Genomic DNA, 24,368 nt, shown 5'->3' with positions numbered 1-24,368 from the left:
CTCATTAGACATACAGACCGTCCCTGTGATGTTTCTGTATGTCATGTGTGTAACAGCTCAGAGAGCAGTGTACACGCTGCATATCAGCATGATGATAACACAGCTCACATGAAGTGTCAGCAAAATACTGACAGTGTAAATCATCCCTGTGGCCTGTGCAGGAGTGCTTAAACCTGCATTTGCCACCAGATGGCGAAAGCTGTGCTTATAGAAGCACTTCTGACCTGGAAGAAGCCCACATCTTCACCTCTGTGAACGGTTTCCTGCTCAGTGTGTGGAGTCACTAACTCGTTTTGGGTCACACTAAATAAAAACTTAAATCTAGTTTATGCATTTTGGTTATGCCACGTGTCAAAAAAGAGGATTACATGTGGTATAAACCACCAGGTATTGTCGCAACAGTTATGTGCTTCTTTCCTAACCTCTGTGGGTCTTACAGCTAGCTGGAGCCAGTAAATGAGAGTAAACGTGAGTTATCAAGGTGACATCATGCACACATCTGCCATACTGGGGATGATATAGGCACCTTCGCTGGTGTGATTAGGCAAAGGATCAATACGGGGCTCACGACCCTCGTAGGGACACTCCCAGTAGAGTTTAAAAATGTGGGACTCTCCACCAATCGCTCTTAAAACTAAAGAGAAGCTTCTCGGATGAGAGGTGAAACGTCTTCAAGAAAAGTAAAGAAATCCAGACACGTTTCTTTCCAAACTTCTGAGACAGCCATCAGTTGCTAAAGAAAAGAAACGTGTCCCTGAAGTGTGCAGAAAAGCTTTGGTTGGTACCAGATTAACAAAGTTGCCTGTAGTTGTTCACGTTTGTCTGCAAATACTCGCTAACTTTTAGCTGAGCAGTATTACAAGTGGAAAACGTGTGAAACAAAGGGAAAATAAAGGAAGTTTGCCTTCAAATTAAAATTGTAATCATTTTGGATGCAGTGCTCAGGCATAACTTTCACTTCCCTTACTGTCAGAGGGTGACGGGACAGTGTTTGTAGAAAGGTCTGGCAATTCCAGTCAAGTCAGCCACTCGAGGAATACTCATTTTTCCCAGTGCAGCCAGCAGGAGTCTGATTGTTTCACACCAGTCTTTAGGCCTGTGTGGAGGTTATCAGGTGATCCTACTTTGACACCATGATGCGTTAACATCAGGCGATTAGTGGCAGTGTGTCTGAAAACACTTCAATACAATTAGTTTTGTATCATTACCTTAAATACTAATGGATAAATCAATATATTTGGACATTAAATTAAAGTTAGCATCCTTAAAATCGCCACAGCTGGTGAGGAAATTATGCTAGCCAACTAGCATTTTGAATAGCAATAAAAGTAGCAGCCAAAATACAGTTAACCAGGTAAATTAGCTATGCTGCATGAAACTGTTACTCGTTTAATTTCGTTCTGCTTGGTGCAGTTCATAAAACGAACCTTTACCTTTGGCTAATTTTAGCTAAAGGCAACTTTAGTTGGTGAAACATTACTTGGCATCTAGCATAACAGCTAGCTGGCTAAACAGATGGGCTTTGTGAAACAAATGTAACCTTCTTGTGACAAACATTACCTAATGTTAGCCTAGTTACAAATTGCTTGACACCAAACAGCTAAACAGTAGATTTTAGCTTGCTTGCTAAGTTAATGTTCTAATGTCATATAGACATGACTGTGTGTATTTAGAGTTTCACTCTGCGGCCACATAACAGAAATCACCAATCAAGATGAACCATGACGTGTGTGTGTGTGTGTTTTCATCACTAGTTAAGTTCAAGACATCATTTAAGTTTAGAGAGCTACAAATGAATGCGTGTGTCCTCTGATTATTGATCCGAGATGTTTTTTTAATCTAACATGACGACATGCGATATGCTGTATCTCATGTAGTGATATAAACACAAGTGAGTTCTGGTGTTTGTGGAGGACCTGAAAATCTTTACACATCACACATTACTCCTGAAAATGTTTGTTTGTTTGTTTGTTTGTTTTAACTTCAGTGCTAGTGATGAATGTAGGTCATTGTACTTTTAAGTCATGTAAACACAGGTCGTGACACACCCTACCCCCAACTCTGACAGCAACAGGTGAGCAGTCGTCATAGTAACTGTATCTAAAGTATCAGCATCACAAAACTGGTTGGTCCAGATCAGGCTGACACACAAACACACACGTTGGTTCGTCTATACTTCAGAGGACTTGACACTGTCACAGTTACATTTCCCAACCTGAAGCCAAAGCTGACTTTGAAATTTAACCCTTTAGCTTCTCTCTAGTGTTCTTCTCTCTTTTACCGAATTTCCCGGAGGAACCCACCCGAGGGATTAATAAAGTTTTATCTAATCTCTCTAGTCTAGTGTGCAGGCCTGCAGGAGGAAACATGGATAAAAAGTTTTTACACTGTCGTACAATGAATGATTTTATCTAAAATGAGAGGTTAAAGGAGACTGAAGAAAGTATTATTAATACAGAAGAACCAAGTATTACAGTCCCTCTTGTGCCCACGCAAGGCTTCAAAAGCGAATCAATCTGTATAGACTCTCCTGTTTAAATGTCTACATTTAATGCAGAAATGATCATATTTACACCCTTTAATAGTCATTTATGCTAACTAAGTAATCACCTCGTGCTAACTATCACTGCAAGCTATCACCTTATGCTAAACTGAATTTCCCAGAGGAACCCAAGTTTCATCTAATCTAATCTCTAATCTATCACTGCAAACTATCACCTCATGCTAACTAACTTAGCATGAGGTGTTGTCCAGGTTTCAAACGTCCATGCTGACATTGCTGAAAATGCCAGGCTAATGCTAACACAAAATGGTGGTTGAGCAGTCAGTTGGTGTTTACAGCTAGTTTCCCCATTCACAGCAACAGTTAGTACAGACTTTAACTTTCCTTTCATGGTCTAGTAAGTTTAACATTAAAAGTGCTTCCAGTGTTGGTCCACTAAGTAATTCTCTGGGATGGTTGGCTTTGTCCATCCCAGTTTTGGTGTAATTAATCTGTTTCCCAGCACTTCTTAGCACCTATCTATGTTGCTAACCAAGCTAGTTGTCATTAGCTGTGGTGCTCTTGCTTCTCTAACTGTAAAGTACAAAACAGTGATGGCTAATTGCTAAACTTGAAGTTTAAAATGGATTTGTTGAGCTAACAGTAGCCACCAAAGTTCCCTCTAAGCTGCGCACGTGCGCAATTGCGCACTGTTGGCACGGTCTCTGCACAGGGAAAATCTGCGTTGCGCACGCAAAAAAAATTCTAACCTGAATTGAAATAAAGTAAATATGTGCCGACACCGGTGTTTTAGCTAGCAAGGCAGCTGATGAGGAGTGAAGCCACGTTAATGACAACGTGTACAACCATTGGAGATGTGAGCAGGACAGACGGAACAACTGACGGGAAAAGTGTGGACTTTATACCAGTTTTTAAATTGTGTTGATCGGCCACGTAAAACCAGAGTTATGATAAAAATATATAAAATGTTTGGTTTTCTTCCTAAATACTGTTGTTGTTTATATTTACTGCGGGAAGAAACGGTAAAAACGTCGTTTTATAAGGAAAACGCACGAAAGCGCTCTCCGTCTGTGAGCAGAGACAAAGCCAAAACACTCCCCACCCTTTCCCATTGGTCGAAAGTGTACCATGTCAATCAATCAAAACATGGCATTTAGTTGTTAAGTAACGGGAAGAAGTTTTAGGAGTGACTACGGTGACGAGATGTGAGAGATTTGCAACGTTTAGCACATATCTTGTGTAGTTAGTGTGTAGTGTAGTCAATAGTGTTGTTGTGTGTGTCAGAACAATGAGGCGACTGCTGAATGTTACAGGTGTTACAGCAGTGACACATCTGCTGCTGTCAGGCCTGCAGGTATCAGGCTGTTGTTCTCCTTCATCTCATAGTGGACACAAATTATTTTTTGGAGTGACACAAATAATTTGTGTGGCATCAGATTTGATGCAGAACAGCTGATTGTTCTGTAAATAGTTTGAAATGTTTATTTAAAAAACGCCTTGGCTGCATTTTTAGGTAAAGAGCTGAAAAAAAAAGTCATAATACAAGTCAGAGTTTTATTTTTTTTAAAAAAGAAAAAAAAAAGGAAGTTGTGTTTTCAAAATTGGAGTTCAAGTTATTTTTACTTCCAATAGTATTAACATGCTACACAGGTCATGAACAAGATTGTTTTAAAGATTTTCATTGTAAGTGGGCTAAAGCAGTTAATTAAAAGTAGTCTAACATAAATGCTGTAATTTGATTATTTTAATAAACATGTAACTTGGATGCACACGTCTGCTGTTGCTCACAGTGGTCCAAGTGTCCGCTCAGGGAGTTTGTGTGTTCGCTCAGACACGTGAAACATTAGAGGGAACACTGGTAGCCACATTCTTGTTTTACATACTGTTGCTAGCTTAGATCCAAATGTGATCACTTCAGGATTAAACAATCATCATGGTGAAATCAGCCTCTCAGGCTTTCATAGAGTGATTGCACAGAGGCCCAAACAGGCCACAGTGGTGAGTTAAGAGTTATAGAGCAACAGCAGCTTGTAATCCTGGGTTTGCAGCTTTTAAGGTGCTAATAGCTACATTTGCATGACACAGACTGTAGATTGGGCTATTGAGCCGCTTGTTTCACATGTAAACAAACTGTAGGTGCCGGCATCCTGCAGAGGACAAAAGCAGAATCAATGGGTGAATATTTATATGTATTTCCATATTTATAAAGTATATTTGGGTGTGTTTTGTGTTTGTGTGGGTGGCTGCTGAGCTTCCACAGGTGATGTGATGCTTTTAAGAGAAATGAGTTTGTCAGCCTGCCGGAGATGCACGCGGTAGACTCTCTGCGGCAGAGCAGGGCAGGCCTCGAGCTGCAGGGCAAACAACTGTTACCTACAAATCATCCGTCACTATTGGAAACCGGTTTTTCACCCCCTCCTCCCTCCTCTCTCCCTGCTTTCTCCCCTCCACACCTCCTCCCTCTCTCCCTCTCCGACTGCAGACCACATGTCTGAGCTTTATGTTGTTAGAGTTTCTTTGCGTCTGCAGTCGTTTCTCTGCTGCGAAGTGAGCGTGTGCGACATGTGTTTGTTGCGCAGCCAGTTGGGAAACAGTGTGAGACGGAGCAGCATGTGCTTGTCATCCCCCCACACTGCCAACAGGTGTTGGCTTCATGTGACTGCCTGCCTGTCCGGACAACGCTCCAATGAAGAAAGAGGAGGAGGAGGAGGAAGAGGAGTGTGTAAAGTTTCATCAACAACAACTGTGTCAGCTCGCAGTGGCTGTGCAGCTCAGATCTCCTCTCTCCGGCTGCTCGGTCGAGCAGGGATGCCTCTCCTCCTCCTCCTCTCGCGCTCCGCTGGATGAATGGATGAATCCAGCCTTTTGTTGGCGATGGTTCGTTCCTTGGCAACAGCTCCATGGTTACAGTCCAATAAATAACATCACAGTCCTCGTCTGCGTCCCTGCGTTTCAGGCTGGGATGCAGAAGCAGAGTTAAACTTTGTTCTTCTTTTACTTTCATCCCACGAAAAACAGTTAAAGAACAAAAGTGATTCAATGTTTCTCTTATTTGATGAAACCTGAGGGGAAATTTAACTCATTCAGAAGCTTTAATATTTATATAAAGTTGGCAGCAAATCGGGACAAACATGATGCAAATTAAAGCAGAGATGAAGACAGTGACCGTAGGATCCTGACCGGGTTCATCAGCAGCTATGCGGTTAAAGTTTAACTTCCAGGGGAACAAAAGCTCTTTACAATCAATTTTTGGCCCAAAATGTTTTCACTGGTGGTTCTTCACATACCGTTTTTATTCAACAGACAGTGTGCTTAAAGTTAAAATGACAACTACAAGATAATGTTGGTCTCCCACTGAAGGGAAGCAATGGTTCCCCTGTTCAGTATCCCACTTTAACATGTTAGCTTACAAACATCTGTTAATCAGCACTAAATTCATGACAACAGAGGCAGTCTGCGGTTCAGGTTCTTCTGTTAATACAGTTTGATAAATGTCTAATATTAATGTTAAATGTAGCCAAATTAGCTTTGTTTTTGCTAGCGTAATCAAAGTGTGGCTCCTTTGGGTGGGTCCGGTCTCATCTGGTTCAGTATCTGCTTGTGCTAAAAAAAAACCCCACTAAACTATCTCGTAACTATCACATGAATAATGGCTGCATCTATCTAACCAGGCTAGCTTAATGTGCTGTATCTTTAACATGTGCAGAGATACAACTCTCAAACACAAAATTAAATCATTTAACAGCTAGCCCATGTTAGCTAGCCCATGTTAGCTTCCTTTACAAGATAAACTGCCCCAGCTGTAGCAGTTAGCATGCTCACTTGTAGGGTTGCCAACCGTCCCTTAAAAAACGGAATCGTCCCGTATTTAGAAACAAAAGTACACGTCCCGTATTGAGCTAATAAGGGACGCACTTTGTCCCGTAATACAGTGAGAATCAAAAGTAGTCTATAAGTTTTAATGTAATTAACGCTTTGTTTGAAAACATAATTCCCAGCCCCGCCCCTGCTTTGTGACCAATGAGCTGACAGCACACTTATGACAATAAGTCATACGAGTATGACAATTCAGATTACCGCTCATCTCATTGGTTGAGGAAAGGTCGCTTGCGGAGAAAATACCGGAAGACAACAGATGACCACAACAAAAAGCATGGCCAACAGGGAAACAAACGCCGACACTGCGGTGCAAGTCTCAGACGACAGTACACCTGAAGCTGGGCAAACACTGCGATTTTCAAACTGCACGATTGGCTCGCATGGGTTATAAGTTCGTAGGTCACGATGCAGGTCTCACACTATACCGCCCGATGCTCTGATGCGACCTGAGTCACACTGTGCCTCCATAAAATGAAGGTTATAACAGAAAATCTGTCGCTCGCTCTCCCTCTTTGTCTTTCACTCACACAGACACACACCACCATCAACTTTGCTAAATTACTAATGACAAACATGATCAGGCAGCTGTGATTGAGCAGCAATGTAAATCCAACTATTTTCACGGTTGTTGTGGTCGTGATAATTTGGTGATGCCACATCGAAAAGGCTCGGATGAGCTTTCCAAAGTTCTACAAGTTGTGCCTCCATCGCTTGAGTCCAGATCACACGCTGCACAGCCGTGCTGCTCCGTCTTTTTCACCGACGTTTACGTGTTTGCGCGTGAGCAGTGTGAGCGGCTGCGGTGACACCCTCACGAGCGATTGATGATCGGGAGCTGGTCGTGAGGTGTTAATCGCTTCTCGTTACCCCACGTATACTACACGATGCACGATGAAGGCCAAAATCGGGCCGATCACCAAATTGGTCGCACGACTCAAAAATCGGCTCAAAATGGGCCAAAAATCGCACAGTGTGAGCCAGGCATTAGACCAGCAATGTTTGTTCCTCTCAGAGAAAGAAAAAAGGCTGCAAAAGTGCAGGGAAGAATGGGAAAAGGAAAACACCTGGCTGGAAAAGTGCACGATAACACCTATAAAGCGCACTGCACTGTGTGCCGGTGTTGTGCCAAAGTAGGTATCCCCGACAGAATTTGTTTCCCCTGTGCTGGGAGCACGCAAGAAGTACTGATGTTTTCATTTTGTGAAGTTACATTACCATTCAGTTTGAGGGTTACAACAGAAAATTATATATTTATTGCTCACGGGTGTCAGGTGGGATTATTTTAATAAACCATTAACATTTTGGCTGATAACTATTTTTATTCTCCTGTAACTTTACTATATAAAGAGCTAAATCCTCCAAAGTTTCAGGAGTAATGCGTCATAATAAGAAGTGTTTGTGAACGAAAAATCAGCAATGTGGGATACTGTTTGTCCGTGATTTACACGGGGGGAACAAATTGTGGCAGGATCAGCCTGATATTATTTGTATCCCACTATAACTTCGTTGTATAAAGAGCTAACATCTCAAAAATGTCAGGAGTAGTTAGTCATTATAAGAAGTGTTTGTAAACTAAAAATCAACAATGTGGGATACTGTTTGTCCGTGATTTGGACAGTCCAGCGTGTGCTCCCGACGCAGGGGAAACAAATTCTGTCGGGGATACCTAGTTTGGCACGACACCGGCGCACTTTTTCCATAGGCGTGCTTCTAATGGTGGGCACATGAAGAACATGAGGGGCGTGAAAGCTCGGGGAACCCTTAACCAATTTTTGTCTACCAGGCCACGGCAGAACCAGATATGGTAAACACTGGTTTGTTTGTTTTTAAACCCTCTGGTTAAGGTTAAAATGGGCATGTGCAGTGAATATCAGCGCTATGTGGCCAGAAGTGTGATAATATAATTTATTTTGTGTAATAAACAACTGCAAGGATAGATGATTACAACAAATAGATGAGTAATACATAAAAGTAATACATAGATGAATAATGATGATGAGTTATGACGCGTAATCATGGGAACAAGTGGGTTTACAAACGGGAGCAAAAGCTGAAATAATGCCTCTGCTGAAGCCAATTGCACTAAATGCACTAAATGTGCACTGTTACAAGAATATTTTTCTTTCTATTGTTTTCTATTAATTTATATAATTTTAAGTTAAGCAGGACAGAGTTCTTTTAAAGAAAGATTTACTTTTATTATCAAAAGTTAAGCATGACAGGCTTCTGTTTAAGAAAGAGACCTGTTTTATTGTGTTAATGTTGTCATTTTGAGCTAAAAATAAATGGCTAAATGATTTTTGTTTCCCATGTGTTGATATCACAAAGAATACGCATCTACTTAAATCAAATTCAAGTCAAATGGTTAAAAAAAATAATTTCACACACAAAAAAAGAGCTAAAAAATTCACCACACTGGGAAGGGTGAAGACAACTGGGTCGCCCGGCCCTGGCCACGAGGTGTCCCTTATTTATTTCTCAGGGAGTTGGCAACCCTACTCACTTGGTATTTGACTTTAGCATGTTAGCTAGCAAACGTTTAATCAACAATACTAAAAACAGTAGAAAGGAGACATTGACTGACTGACAAATAAAAACAAGGTGACTCTGAGGCTCACCCAGCTGTTTTTTCACTTGACAAAGTTGCATCCCGATGATCGCACCCTGCTAACTAAGCTAGCTAGTTGTTGCTTACATTAACTTAGTCTGCTGTATCTGTTTTTGTTCATCTACTGATAATAAAAACTTCTGTGTTCCTGCGATCACACTTTAAACTAAATGTAAATACAATTATGAAACAACCAGTTTGTCTTCCAGTAAATCTGGTAAAATGGCCCCAGGTGTAATTATTATCCTGCTAACAATCTCTCTCTTTGATAATCAGGCCCAGGGCTAAACACTCAGAGGGTTGAAGGTATGTGGGAAGCTCATTTTAAACCAAAATGATAAAGTTTATTATGGAAATCTGTGCATAGTTTAATGTGTGTGTGTGTGTGTGTGTGTGCATGAGAGGAATGGGTTTGTGTATGTCAGCAGATTAATTTGAATTGAAAAGTGCCCAGTTGAGGTGAAAAGCAGTGATTGGATTAGTGATGTAATGTCATTATCTGCTTTCAAGGCTCTGTGTGCGTGTGTCTGTGTGTGTGTGGGGGGGGGGGACATACAGCTGTACACACAGTAGAGCTGGGCGATATATCGAGTTTTTAAAAAATATCGATATATTTTTATACGAGATATAAGATGTGACAATATCCTTTATATCGATATAGTCTATGTTACGTTATAACTATACTTGTGGAGCCGCAAGTTTGCCTCTCTTTCGTCCACTGTTGTCTTTACGCAACGTTACTCTGCCTCGCCCCTCCTTCACTGAACACAACTCCCCCTCCTCCCCTATCGCTTCACCTGCAGCGACAAGATGGACACGGCAAATCTCCGTTAACGAGTTACTGCGCATCGCCCCGTGCGTGGGGCTGGACGCCGTCAACGTGTTAGCTAGCTAACCACGCTAACGAGCTAACCACGCTAACGCCATGCAGCCCAGAGGCGCTGCACAGCCTAAAATCCTTTCATTTTCTCAAAAGTTTACAGCGCGCCTTATGTATGAATTCTGGTTGTGCTTGATGGCCGCGAACCGATTTTATGTGGTACACGGCGCTCAGCAATCTGTCAAAAAATGTTTTAGTACGACTTTGGTAAGCTACGCTGCTGCACCGCTTGATGGATTGTCAGAACATTACGGCTACCGAGGAGCCTCGCGGAGTGATACATACTGTGCTTCAACGTAACATTACCCTACTGTGTATAAGGACCATAAATGGCACCTGTTAAGAGACGTGGTTACGAAGAGGATTTCAAACTCAATGCTGTAAGTCACACAGTAGAAGTTGGGAACAGAGCAGCTGTGAAATCTGTCTTTGTTACTGTGCTCAGCGTCTTTTAGTTTACATTTTGACTGCACAATTGTGAGCTTTTTGTTACGCACAAAAACAACATTGTTTTCTTTTATTTATGGAGCATTATTATTTAATAATTTTTTGAGTAAATTTTATGTACATCTATGCTCTATGTTAATAAAAGTGCCTGTGTGACATCTGGGACACAGCTTTGACTAAGAACTCTCTTTTTGTTCTTACTTTATGGCTTTAAAAAAAATATCGAGATATATATCTTATATCGCCGTCCAGGTAAAAAATATCGAGATATGAATTTTGGGTCATATCGTCCAGCCCTAACACACAGTCACATCACATGGACTCGACTTCCTCTCTGATAAGGTAAACTTGTCATTTGTCTTCAGGGAGTAATGTGAGTGAAGGTGTCCTGTGAAGTGATGCGAGTGCTGTTAGCCCTTAATGAAATGAAGCGGAGGCTCCTGCTGCTCCTGTGCATGTTTCAGCTGTCGACACAGCGCTGACCTCTTTCTGCTTCTCTATCAGACTCATCGCACTCGAGCACCGTCAGTCACATTACAACAGAACCACATGCAGGATTACATGAGGCACAGACGGTGGTGCATGTACCGGTGGCAGCTCCTGCTCAGGAGGGTCAGTAGTTCGATCCCCTGACGTATCCTTAGGCGAAATACTGAATCCCGAGTTGCCCCCATGCCGTGAGTGTGTGAAGGACACTCGCAGTAAGAGAGCTCAGTTTGCTTTGAAAGTCTTGGTTGCAGCAGAAAACCAAGCTGTTGCACTTTTTCAAGTTTGGCGACCACTCGCTGAGCAGTTTGCAGACACGTGCATGTGTGTCTCACTACAGTCAGACATTTCTTCCACCTTTAAGATCTAAACAGCTGATTGCATTAAAAACCATACAGCTGCCATTCCTCTGTCTCAGTGACGGATGAAAACGTGTCAATTTCCTCGTGTTTCCTCTTCACACGAGTAAAAGCTGATGCACTTCCTGCGCGTTCCCTCTGAACAAACTAGCACTTGTTGATAATCGTGTGCAGAGATGAGGCTGTGCTCTCTCTGTGTGTGATAAATAGAAAACAGCAGCAGTGGACCGAACTCGGACTAAATTTAAACCGTCATTGTTAAATTTAGTGCGAGCAGCTCGACTCCTTGCTCGCTCTCTCGCTGCATTCCTGCCAGCCCTCCATCTCTAGATACAGACAGACCCCTCCTCCTCCTCCTCCCATCATCCCCTGCAGGAGAGAGGAGCACACAGCCATCTCTCCTCCCATCACACCCCTCCTCCTTTTTCTCCCCTGCAGCCGAGCAGGAAGAGCCTCTCTGACGGTGTCGGACTAGTTCAGCCTGCTACCGATGATGATGACAGACGAGACTTTGGGTGTTTCCCTGCTCTCGTTTCTGGGTGAATCACTTTATCAGGAATAAATGATTCATGTGAAAATGCGAGTTCAAAAAGAAGTTCGAGGACTTTTTCCTGTGTGGACTCTCCTGTGGATGAGCGAGTGGACCTAGAGCCCAGAAGGGGGAAGGGTGGGCAGCTCTGTGCAGTGAGGAGAATAACTCCTGCTGAAAGGAAAAGCCATGCTCGTTTCCTCTGGGAATCTGGTTCAGGTGATGAGTCAGCATCTTTCAGGAGATTCTAACTTAAACCTGTTGGTGTTGATGTTTGAGAGGAGGCTCTAAAACTGCCCCTGACGTCCTGAGAGGGAAACTAAATGAGCCCAGCCTACCAGCAAAACCAGAAATATCAAAAAGCTTTTCAATTTCTACTTTTCTCTGATGACCTTTATTCTAACGCAGCATTTATGTGGTTTTCTTTTAAAACAAAAGAAGGTTCTTGGATCCATTCTTAGTGTTCGGTCTATTAATTACTGTAAATAAAAAAAATGGGACAAGCTGGATGTTAGCAAAATAAGAGCTAGCCCCATAGCACAGGTAAACTCTTGTTTGTTTTCCTTAGAAAATGATACTCATTACACTTATTGTCCCGCTGCCCCACCTCCAGTGCCATCATGTCACAACAGCTTAAGGGCCACTGCTTTAATCCATCAGCCCCACCCAACATACTCCAGAGGAGGTACATTGTTTTCTGAGGTCCTTAACAGTGGAGTGATTTGCACAAAGGTCAGTGCCGCCTTGAAAATGCGGAGCAAGTTTCTGTAGTGGAGAGTTTCAGCCTCGTAAAGTTCAGGCTCTGTGATGGTTCGACTCTGAGTGTCGGAGATCGCTCGTGTTTTATGACCTTTAGCTTGGCCTGAAGCGCGATGCTCCACACACTGTATGTATCCAACGTAACGTCAACCACTGATTTTGGAGGCTACGTTTTGAAGCCTCCGAGTTTGTGACGGTGCCATAGACGGTGTAAATCATGGACATAACCAATGTGGAAGTGCCTAAAAACCTGCATTCTGTCAGAGAGCCTCCAGACGGCCATAGCTGTCGTTTCAAGAAGATTTCCAGTCCTTTACAAGTTTATGGAAATACACTGTTTTTTTGCTGAGCCACTCACTTTGTGTTATATTGAATAAATCACTAAGCCTGTTTCATAAATCTAAATCATACCATGTTTTAAAATGGATGATTGTCTTTTTCCACAAAACTGCAAGCTCATTGGCTGATGAATTGTCAATCATAAGTCATTAACCTAATCTTCCTCATCACATCTGGAATTTTCCTACCAAGATGGCTCAAGCCTTCAAAATGGGACTTTATGAAGTCAGTGGGTGACACTATAACTATTTTTATATTTTACAATGGCTCTAGTTGGTATGTTGTTTTCTTGGAGCCGGAATGAGCATATTTGGAAAAATAATGGACTGTGAGTCATTAGCTAATGCTAGCTAGCTTTGTTAGCTAGCTTTAGCCATAAAGTGCATGTTTATATCACGCTAACACAGATGCCCGCAAATAACATTTCCATTCATGTGCATTACTTTTATTAGGAAGCAAAGAAGCTATGGTTCGTTAGCTACATTTGTTAAGTTAGGTTACATAAATCTCTCACTAATGGTCCATTAGCTTGAAAAGCTCAAGCTAACCCACTAGCCGCATCAGCCCCAGTAGTTTGGATTAATTAAGGTAAGATATGTTGGCATAAGATAAGTTTTATTTATTCCATCTTCAAAAAATATGTTTGTTTACATGGTTAGATTTAAAGCTAAAGACTACAAAAATCCTTAATAAGTAGAATGGCATGTAGCTCATAAGGTAGAACGCATATAACAGAACTATCGTAATAGTCAAAGTAAACACAAAATTAAATAATTTGGTTTCAGGTGTATAGTTTTGCTGTGCTGCATAGCTTGTTATTGGTCCATGTTAGCAGACAAGCTAGTGTTAGCTAGCAGTAATAAGAAACTTTGGCCCTTTTTGAGCATTTGTATAAAACTAGCTTTATTCTGGCTAATGTTAGCATATCTGTTACACCGCTAACCCAGCTTGCTAACCCATGTAGCAGCTAGCAGGCTTAAGTTAAGTTAAGTTTGAGTCCTCGCGAAACAGTAAGCTTCTAGGATTAAAGAGTGCTACTATGATATTCTCTACAGGGATTTTGATTATGAGCCATGAAGTTGTAACTATGCAAAGTAGATTCAAGATGAGCTACGACACTCTGAACTTCACATCTGTATGAAATTGAGCTTATTTGAATAAAACATGTTTTACTGTGAAAAACAAGTACTCTACCCATAATCCTAAATCACTCTTGCCATGGAAACTTTTAAACCCCTGAACTTCTGTTTGCTTTGTGACCGTGAAACTTTAGAAGCAGCCCAGGCAATGATTACAGCCAAGAATAAAGCACCGTGCTATAATGATAGCTAGCAGCGCTATCACTAGCTGTGTCCCCAAACGTAGGGGACACATCCTTCAGAGGACCCGGCCTTCGCGGTCTACGTGGGCCGGGTCCTTCGAAGACCGAGAAGGCTGGAAGTAAACGGCTGTGAAATGTGACGGTCTAGCCTTCAGATTTGCGTCACCGCTGTCTCAGTAGAGTTTAATAAACTCGGCCGTCTGCTCCTTGCGATCTAAATTATAACAGGACCTGCCATAAATTCTTGACCGTCTCACACTTCTGTTTAATCAGTTTTCTGTTTGACGTTTATTCAGCTGTGTGAAAGCCCCGGAGGAACCCACCCAATGGATTCATAAAGTTTTATTTAATCTAATAACTTTGATCTCAGCCAAACCGATTTACTCCGGAACAAATAAAACACCGAAAAAGCCAAACAATAACATTTTTAAGTTATCCGAGTGACTTATATATCATGTTTAACCTGAGTAGTGAAAGAGCGGGGGTCTGAAAACGATGAAGCCGGGAGTCCGCTGCTCTCGCCGGCTCGAGTGACCATTGAACCCCTCGGCTTGCTATCGAGCCGGTGGGTAACAGACGTCTCCAAAAAACATCGGAGCACTTTTGCAAATATGCGAAATCTTGATAAACTGAGCAGATATTTGAAGTTTACAAGCTACTTTCTCGCCTCGCCTGAGTAATACTAAAACTAAGCATCTGCCGCCATTGTTGGAAACCAGAATTGGCTGGGCCGCGCTATGAATTCTGGGATATGGTGGGCCACGAAGGACACACCCGACCCATCCTTCGAATTCGGGGAAATGAAGGACATTGAAGGAGTCGACGAATTGGGACAGCCTTCGTCGCCTGGCTGTGACGTAATCGGCCTTCCAATGCGGCCTCCGAAGGATGCAGCCTACGTTTTGGGACACAGCTAATATGACACATTACTGAAGTTACATGACATTTCTTCAGTAACAGTAATGTAACATGTAACTGTACTACATTCAAGTCTCCTCATTTTCTTAAATCACCATGGTGATGGCTTTAAAGTATCTTTGGGCTGGTTTACATCTTCTTCTTTCTTTATGTTGTGAGTGTTGTGTTGACACTTACACGTCTTATGTGTGTCCTCATTAGGACAGCGGTCTGTGTGAGCGAGCCTCAGGTTTATACTGGTAACTGTAGCAATGCATTTCAGGCCATGTTACAGAGTCACACCAAAGTAACGAGTAGTGCAAAGGGTTACTTTCTCCAGGAAGTCATTAAGTAACATTATGCACTACTTTTAAAAAGTAATATGTCACCTCAATACTGGTAACTAGCCTACAAACAACATACACAACAAATAATAAAGAGGATTAAAAGTGCCAAGGTGAACGTGAGAGTTGCACTGCATTGTGGGGGGAGTAGTTCCTTCAGCTGTAAAAGTAATCATGTACACAGACTTGTAACTTTGCCTCTTTTTGTTACTCTTTTTTGATCCAAATCTAATTTTTTGTGTTCATGATTCACCTTGTGGCTAGTTGGCTTCATTTTAAGACTTTCTGAAGGATTTTACTTCCAATATTTCGCTCCAGGTTATCCGTGTGTGAGGATGTAGTGGGCTCACATAAACGTCACATCCTTTAGATTTTCATGGAAAGTTGACACACAGCATCCACAGAGAAATCAGATTTAAGTTTAAAATCGTTAAAAAATAGAAACAAAGAAGCATTGAACTCATAATCAGTCCGACTCAGTAGATTGGAGTTCTGTGAAATGAACTTTAATGTGAAGTGAAAATGTTTTAGTTTGTAATTTCACATAATCCTGTCCAAGTTTGTCCAAACTTGTCCAAACTAAAACATGTACATGTCGAACTTTACCCAATGGTGAAATAAAACATGGGATTATTTGAGCTAATCACCCACTATCGCGGGTCACATGACTGCCCTGGATGGAGCACAGAGGTACCTGCACGTGATTTAGTGCGACTTTAACGTCTTTATGTGAACTTTTGAGTTTCTCCCTCACGCGCTTTTCTTCGCGTCATCCCCGAAAACAAAGTGACTACTTCACCTCCCTGGAAACGGTAGCGCAGTCTTCCACAGCCACCTCCCCAGCTTCTGGCTGACCCTATGCATCCTCCCTCTTTGAAATCGCGTGCAGAGCTCTCGCGATAGATGAAGCAGCTGCGCGTGTAGCGTGTGTGGGTTTAAGTGGATGGTTTCTTATCTTTTTAGCCCCCGAAACTCCGCGTAAACGATAAAGGAGCGGCGTGAAAGCGGGTTTCTTTGAGAGAATCTGAAGCGAGGCAGGAAACGAGGGCACTTTGTGACTGTGAGAGGACACGCTGCGTGGAAATGTCAATACTTTGGGAACGAAAGTTGCCTAAAAGTGAATATTTTTGCGCATTAAAGCAGAAATCTGCGGCGCACGCGAGTTAAATTGCGCGCCGCGAGGCCTCTGCGGACTTTTGAAGTTTATATTTGTGGTTTCGGAGCTCTCAGGTGGGATCGCTTCCTGCTCCATCACGGCTGGAATAAGTAATCCAGTAACGGCTGTCCGTGTGTCTGTGCGTACTGACTGAGATGCTTGGTGGCCACGTCCCCTTGGAAACTGGAGACAACACGTGATGAGCTTTACTTATCAGGTTTAGCGAGAGAGTGTGCGCGAGAGCTACAGAGAGAGAGACCGAGAGAGGGAGGAAGAGGAGGAGGGAGCTGGGAGTTAAAGGAGTTTAAAGTATAAAACATCTCCAGAGCGACATTTTCCTCTCCGCGAGTCGACTTTTTTCTTTCCTCCTCGGGAGGGAAGAGAGGAAGACAAGCAGCAGCAGCACGGGAGGAGGAGGAGGTGGAGGAGGGGAGGGGAGGGGAGAAAAGGAGGAGGAGGAGAAGCCGGAGTAAAGTTTGTCCAAGTTTGCTCATCCATTCGGAATACGCCATTTTGAGTTCTCTCCTCTGCGGAGCAACTTTGCAGCCTCTCGCACCCTTTCTTTTTTTTTCATCACCTTCATCATCCCCGATCACCGCCGTTCATCTACCATCATCATCATCAGCCCCCCCCCATCCATCACCACCACCACCATCATCCTCGCCACGATGTCTCGGCGCAAGCAGCCCAACCCCAACAAAGTGAAGCGTAAGTGTCCTTTTCGTCTCCATCGCTGAGTTTTGGTGCTGTGCGAGTGTCTGCGCAGGCTCCCCGCGCTGTTTGCGCCTCTCGGGGAGAACTTTGCGCCTGTTTGTGCTGCCAGGGGTGAAGTTTGAGCGGAGATGTGGAGACGGTAAGGGTGGCGTTACTACTTTTCTCTCCTCTCTGGGCTGCTTCCTAGTTTGATGCGCATCCAAGCGGTGGAATTCAGCCGTGTGTGTGTCTCTTCCTCATTCAGCAACTTGTTGTTTTTCGACTTTTGGTGCAACTTTATCGCCTATATGCACGTTTAGGGCAGTTATTCGGCGGTTTTTGCCCCGCGGGGAGGGTGTTAGGAGGTGGGGGGAGGTCAAAGTCTGCAGCTCGCAGCCGGAGTCGAGCATCCATATCTCGGATGCACTTTGGTCGAAGCCTCGGGGCTAGTGGCCATGTGTAAAACTAAGCGCTCAAGCGAACGGCAACCGACGGAGTACTTCCTCAAAGAGACTTCTTCAAAGTAAAACAACCTGTTGCACACGGAGGACCGTAAGGGTCGCCTCGCGTGTGGTGTTAGAAAGCGCTCTGACCTGAAAGTGATTCAGACTTCATCTTTGACGCTAATAGTTTGAACTGTGATTGAGTTTGCTGATGCTTCTCTTTGTAAATGATGCTTTTCTCACCGTGCCGTGTGGCTCTACGTGCTCTTTACGTGCTTGTGCAAATACATCTAAAGCAGGTTTAATGGTAAAGTTGTTCATTTTATTGTGAAAATCACATCACACATTGCTTTTATGTTTAACTATGTGCGAAACAAGTCACAAAAGCCTCCTTTATTTAGTATAATGTACACACATCCGCAAACGTGTGGATGTGGGTTTAAATCTGTAGGCTCAATAAAAGAAAATCTAGCTTTTATTTTGGTGGCTCGACTTCCGCTAATGGCAGCGAGCGCGACGCCAGCGCGATGACCTTGCCCAGACATATTTAGGCAGAAAAGGACCCCCGTTCATTCACGAACCGGCCCAACACGGCGGCGAGGCGGCCGAACCCGCCGCCCCGCTCCACCTGCGCCAGTTTTTGCGGCAGTTGGGCGACTTTTCGCCGCGTTCCCGACACTTTTCCACCGTCTGTGGTTACGCGCAGCAGCAGCATCGACGTGACGCCTGTTGCATCCACCTTCTCCTCCTCCTCCTCCCCCGTCCTCGAGCTCCGTCTTTTCTGTCTTTCGACATCGTCCTCGGTTCTAACTTCCATTTTAAACGGTAACCACCGGGCGCCCCCCCTCGTTTCAACCGCCCCCAGCCCCAAACCGTCGACTCGGAGAACTTTTTCGCGGCGCTGTTAGCCGTTAGCCTCGTCGTCGTGTTTTTTTTCTTTTTTCCGCGTTGGTACACGACGGAGGATGCTGGCCGGGCTGTTAAATAACTCCCATAACGCGGTTTACTGTGTCAAAGAGGCGCTGTTATCGGTGTCCGGTCAATGATTGATGGCCGCGGAGTTCGAGGAGGGAGAGGAGATGGACCGATGGCGTTTTTCTCGGTCTCAGGCTGGATTGGTTAGATAATGGTTGCTAGGGATTTTCTCTCTCTCTCCATGTTGGCCCAGTGTCTCTCTACCTCTGCACCTCCCTGCTGAGGAACTTTAACCTCACTGTAAGAGGAGTCTGTCATTGTTTAAAGCACACAGGCCATCAAACACACTTTTATACACAATAAATGGACTTTTACTCTAATTACATTAAGTACAGCGACTCTGTGGTAACTTTTACTCCCTTTAAATCTTTAGTTTTGGCTTGTATGTTTTGGAGCACAGTCCAACAGTAGTTATTTGTGTCCACAGTTCATTAAAAGTTGAATAAAGTCACTTTAAAGTGGGTTTATATTCATGTGAGTGGGTTTGTTTTTGGTACTTTAGTTTCTGGAGAATAAATCCTTTTAATTTTCCTTCTGTTTAACGTTTTCTCCAGTTACACTGAATGAAATGGACCCATTTTATGGTTCAGTGTTGGGTGTAAACTGTTAAGTTATAGAAGAAAAAGTTGATTTGAGCTCATTTTGTTGGCGTTTGTGTATCTTCTAGTGTTTAGCTCAGCCTATGACTGCTGTGGGTGCAGTTTGGCTGAGATGGCTAACTTTCAGTGCTTTTTACAAAGTTTCGTAAGAATACAAAACGTGCTTTTACTCTTAATTACTTAAACAGTACAGACTTTTTGGCAATGTGTCGTAACTTGTGAGAGATTAATAAGAAATACGTCCTTCTTTAGTTCAGCATCCTCAGGGGAATTTGGGTGGTGTCCCACTTTACTTGGACCTATTTATTGACTTTTGTTATATGTTTTGGCTTTAACATAATCCCATCATCGCTAATTAAGACCATGATTCACTTAAAGTGGGTTTATGGGTGTTCCTGTGGGGTTTGCTGTAAGTTTAGCTAGTTTTTTCTTCCATAGTCTTTCTCGTTTTGGGGCAGTTTTTATTTTATTTTTTAAACAAATCCATCTTAAATTGAGGAACAGTGAGTCTTTGACTTTATCACTTCCTGGAGGACTTTCAGGCTAACTTTTACCCCCCCCCTCCTTTCATGTAGTCTGGATTGACCGGTAGCTTGTTTGGCTAATGTTAGCGATCTTTCCGCGTGTATTACTGCTTCATTTTGTCACTTTTCTTCAAACATTTGGCTGTTTAACGCACTCCTGTAACGTCTGTTTGCTGCTGCAGCTCAGCTCAGCTTACACAGACACACTTTAAAGTGGATTTATGGGTTTCATTAGTGACTTTGGCTTGGTTCAATGGCAGTTAGCGATGCTCTGTTTCCATATTTGTCAAGCGGTAACTATTACTGAGTTTTGGCAAGATGATTGTGACTTTACTTCTATAATTACAATCTTTAGCGCTCTGGTAGCTCTCTAAAAGGAAATTATGGTGATTTTGTAACACTTTTACCCACAATCGGTTTGTTTGTTTTCCAAATTCTTTGCAGAAAGTTAAATTAAATCTATAGAAAAGCATTTGTTCCCTACATGCTCACACTTCCACAGAGTGTTTGTGGAGTTTTAAACGCTGTGATGTTCCTGAAATGCTCTTAAACTGTGTTTGATCTGCTAAAGAGTGGATTTAATGTGACTTTGAGGACATTTGGATCTTATTTTCTGCAGTTTCTCACTGTAGCTTTATTTAAAGCTTCTTCACCTGTCAGCCCCGCACTGCAGGAAGAGTCATATTTGTGCGACTCAGACGTGTGTTGTACATTGATTGTGTTTTATGGCGGCCTTTGCCCCTGTGGGGTCACTTTAGTGCATCTGTTGGCTCCTTGCACACTTACACATGTGTATAAAGCATTTGTAGGTGTCAGCAGAGGCTGTTTGGATCTGTAATAGACGCATGAGTTCAAACAGACTTTGACCTAGTTTATCTTTTATGGTGGATCGTCGGTGCTGAGCTGACGGCAGCTTTGTGGTAGATCATGTGTAACGAGTGGAAGCTTTCCTGCAACCAAGCGCCGAATATTCCCGCTGCGTTTGGTCCTCCTCTCCTCCTCTGCTGTGAGGAGGAGGAAGGATCCGGATGAGCAGTTAGCATTCCATTACGAAATTCAACACTGAGGCCGAGCTGGGCCCTCGGCGACAGGCGCTGATCTCGCTCTGTTCCTCTCACCGACTGGCTCTTCTTGCTGAGGGGGAAATGTTGCCTCCCAGCTTCACGGAGCAGCGGCAGAGGCGGCGGCGTTTTTCAGATGGAGATGTAACGCTGGGAGGGAGGCGGGGAGGGTCGATCCAACATGAAAGCGGGAGCTGCTGAAAACTTTCCTCTGTGGGTCTGATTCCTGCAGCTGCCCGATGGATCCATCATCTGTTTTTGTGCTGCTGATGTTCGGCTGAGAGTTCAGCGCTTTACAAACTCTGAGCGGGGAAATCTAAAAGCGCGTCATCTGCTCGGTCGTGTTACTGCGAGCTGTGCTCAGAGTTTACGTATTTCCACCAGGTTCACGATGGTCGCCGTGTCACCTGTAGAAACAGACACGCACTCGCATCCTGACGTGATTGGCTGGTCTGTCCCGCCTCAGCCTGTTACCCTGAAGGCTCGCCGGTCTGGTGCTCCAGGCCAACCAGCGTTGAACAGACACCGATGATGTCACACTGTCCTGGGTTAACAGCTCGGTTTCTTTGGCTTTTACTCGGGCGTCTGAGACGACCATATTAGGGACATCCTCTCTCTGTGACATCATCAGCTCTGAGAGTGAAAAAAGTGTCTGCAGCCTGAGTGTAGCTTTAATCATGTGGCAGAACGAGCAGACGTTTGTTTGATCCTGTTATTGGTGCAGAGCGTCCAATCAGCTGAGGTTTATCACAGCCCGGCGGCGGCTGCTCGTTCTTTGTTTCCTCGCAACAAAAACAGTAAAAAAAAGTTACAAATCTTGGTGTTTATTATCTACACAACAGTCTCACACGTCTGTATCACAGCGATAATAAATCCACCCTGAGGCTGCACACTCCTCATCCTCCTCTTCTTCTTCTGTGGCAAACGTTTAAAATGCTGACGACCGATGATGTAGTCGATGATGTAACACACACACACACACACACACACACAAAGAGTGTCTTGTGTTGGTGTGTGACGGTATTGTGAGTGGTTATTGCTACACACACACTCAGCCTGTGTTCATGTAAAGACATGATGCAGCATGAAGGAGGAGTGAAGCCAACCGACTGACTCCTCTCCACCTCCCTGCTCACAGCTTCACCTCCTCTCTGATGTCTGACAGACGAGCAGCATCGTTTCTGATCCCTCGTCAGGATCTGTTATTGAGCAGCTCAGTCACAGCTCAGTGTGAACGCGAGCAAACGACTTTTATTCAGTTTCTCATTAGAGATAAAAAGCTTTAATCTGTTTATTTTTAATAATAAATGTTTGTTTATCCTGATTATGCTGTTAAACTCAAACACAATAATGTTGTTCACTACAAAATACTATTATTTATTTATTTTAGTGAATAAAAATGTTTTTATTTAACTTTTAGAAATAAAAGTTACACAGTGTTTATTACATGTTTGACATTTAAAGAACTGATGAAGTTTTACATGAAAGAAAGTTTTCAAACGTCCTCTGTGCTGCCTTCATAAGAGAGTGTGTGTGTGTGTGTGTGTGTGTGTGTGTGTCTGTGTGTGTCTGTGTGTGTCTGTGTGTGTCTGTGTGTGAGAGAGAGTTAATGGGGAGTTTCAGAGGGACTTTTGTGCTCACAGGGACAAAAGTGAAGCAGCTAATTAATAGCTGTCGTCCTCCCTCTGAGACGCCATTATCACCACACTATCCTCACACACACACAGACACACACACACACAGACACACACACACAGATTGATTTCCTGTGTTTCTGTCTCGTGGATTTGTCACAATGTTTCCAACTTGTTGATGCTGCGTCTCAGCCAATCAGAGCGCAGCTGCTAGATGAGTGAATGCAGCACCTCCACACGCAGCAGGGGGAGGAGGGGGAGGATGTTACTACACCTCTTTTCTTTGCCTCTCCTCGGTGTCTCCGCCTCTATTTATGGACTCGCCTTTTTTAGATAAGATTATGTTTCCTGACCCGCAGCAGCAGGAGGAGGAGGAGGTGAGGCAGTGAGTTTGGGGTCAAAGTTCACTCTGAAACTGGACCTGCTATCTGCTCCTGTTCTACACCTTTACGGTCTCTTTGATTAGTTTAACAGTGAGTCATCAGTGAGTCGCATCATCGCTGCTTGAACCAATCAGCCGGTAACGTTTGCTTCACGGCTCGTTTCCTTTGTTCCCTTCGACTCGTCGGCGAGCCGCTCCGACGGCTCGACCGACCGATTGATTCGTTGATCAGCTGACTGATGCGGTTAGTCCCTGTGAAGGAAAAGTAGAGGATATCAGGTTTCATCACCTCGAAACTGCAGCTTTACACTCCTTCAGTATCAATCAGCTGCTGATGATCGATGCCACAGAGGAGCGTTTCCAGCTCGTAGCTGATCGATCATTGGTCCAGAGAATACTCAGGAAAAGTGGATCTGCAGACTTTTTCTTGGTTATTTAAACTGATGAAGACGTTGGATCAGTTTTGTCAGAGATTCATCCAGTAAAGCTTCTCAGGACCAGACGAAGTCCAGACTCAGAAAAGCCTCAAACGCTCAGCTGTCGCTTCACTTTGATGAACCTGTGACAAACTGCAGCAGATGACAGTGAAATGACTCGTTCCTGTGCGTCAAACTGATCCTGCTAAAGTTTCTGATCCCACCTCCAAAGATGCTCAGTTTGTCCACATTAAACAGGAAGTGTGGTCAGTCGCAGGGACAACTCTGAGCTTCCTGTGGGCTCTCTGAGTCTTCATCGGGGTGACATCGGAGTGGGGGAGGTTTGTGACGGTTTGGATGCAGACAGAGAGGTGTGGAGGGGAGGGTGGGGGAGGCAGACTCTTACACCTCTGGGTGGACCAAATGGCTCACCTCCCCCTCCCCCTTCACCCAAACCTGAAACGCCCACTAAAGTGACCGGCTTCACTGTTAAAATCCTTTTATTTTGATAGGTTCACACTTCCTGTCTTTATGAGTTCAAAGTTGTAAGCTTGGCTGAGCCAGCAGACGGGGAAGACCACACGGAGGGTTCAGGGAGGAAGGTGGAGGAAGAGGCGAGGCTTTTTGAAAGTGTTAATGTGTTCTTTTGTTTTCTCCTTTCGAATGAAAAAGGAACAAAAACCTGCTTTTCAGCAGTTTGTTGTTCACAGCGTTTCACAGAGCTGATGAGTCGCCGCACGTTTTATTTGATTTCCTCTCTTAACCCAGACGAGAACGATTACACCGAGTCCACCCGAGGGTCTGTGGGCAGCTGATGATGACACAGAAAACAACTTTAATGATGTTCACGTGAATATAAACACATATGAACACAAACCAAATCCTTCACGAGAACTGACGTGACATTAGAGGTGGGAATCACCATACATCCCACGATACAATATTATTGCAATTTTTAAAATATTTTGCAATATTCAGATTCTGTACATAAAGGTAAACTTTATCAATATTCATTTTCTCTAATATCAAAGTCTCACACTCAGTCTTTCTCTCATTTCAGTTTGATTGTTGACAAACTGAACGGTTTGTATTACAGTCTAGTCCAACTTAACTGAATCAACCATCTGGTACAAT

At 43.6% G+C, this 24,368-nt stretch overlaps 1 protein-coding gene across 4 annotated transcripts in view; it reads left to right on the top strand.

Annotated features, from left to right (window-relative positions):
* The first annotated feature begins 15,904 nt into the window (after window positions 1–15,904).
* Window positions 15,905–24,368, top strand: part of rreb1a (ras responsive element binding protein 1a) — a 50,249-nt gene continuing 41,785 nt past the window's right edge. For 3 of the 4 annotated variants that reach the window (XM_085171641.1, XM_085171644.1, XM_085171643.1), the window contains exon 1: window positions 15,906–17,215. In XM_085171641.1, the coding sequence (XP_085027767.1) occupies window positions 17,176–17,215 (40 nt within the window). In that variant the 5' untranslated portion in view covers window positions 15,906–17,175. Of the gene's footprint in view, window positions 17,216–24,368 lie in introns of all 4 variants that reach the window. The other variant, XM_085171642.1, reaches the window with a different exon arrangement.

Source organism: Neolamprologus multifasciatus, chromosome 9 (assembly GCF_963576455.1).
Source record: "Neolamprologus multifasciatus chromosome 9, fNeoMul1.2, whole genome shotgun sequence".
NCBI lineage: Eukaryota > Metazoa > Chordata > Actinopteri > Cichliformes > Cichlidae > Neolamprologus > Neolamprologus multifasciatus.
Note: the sequence above shows the minus strand (reverse complement) of the source record. Positions and strands in the feature narration are given on the sequence as shown.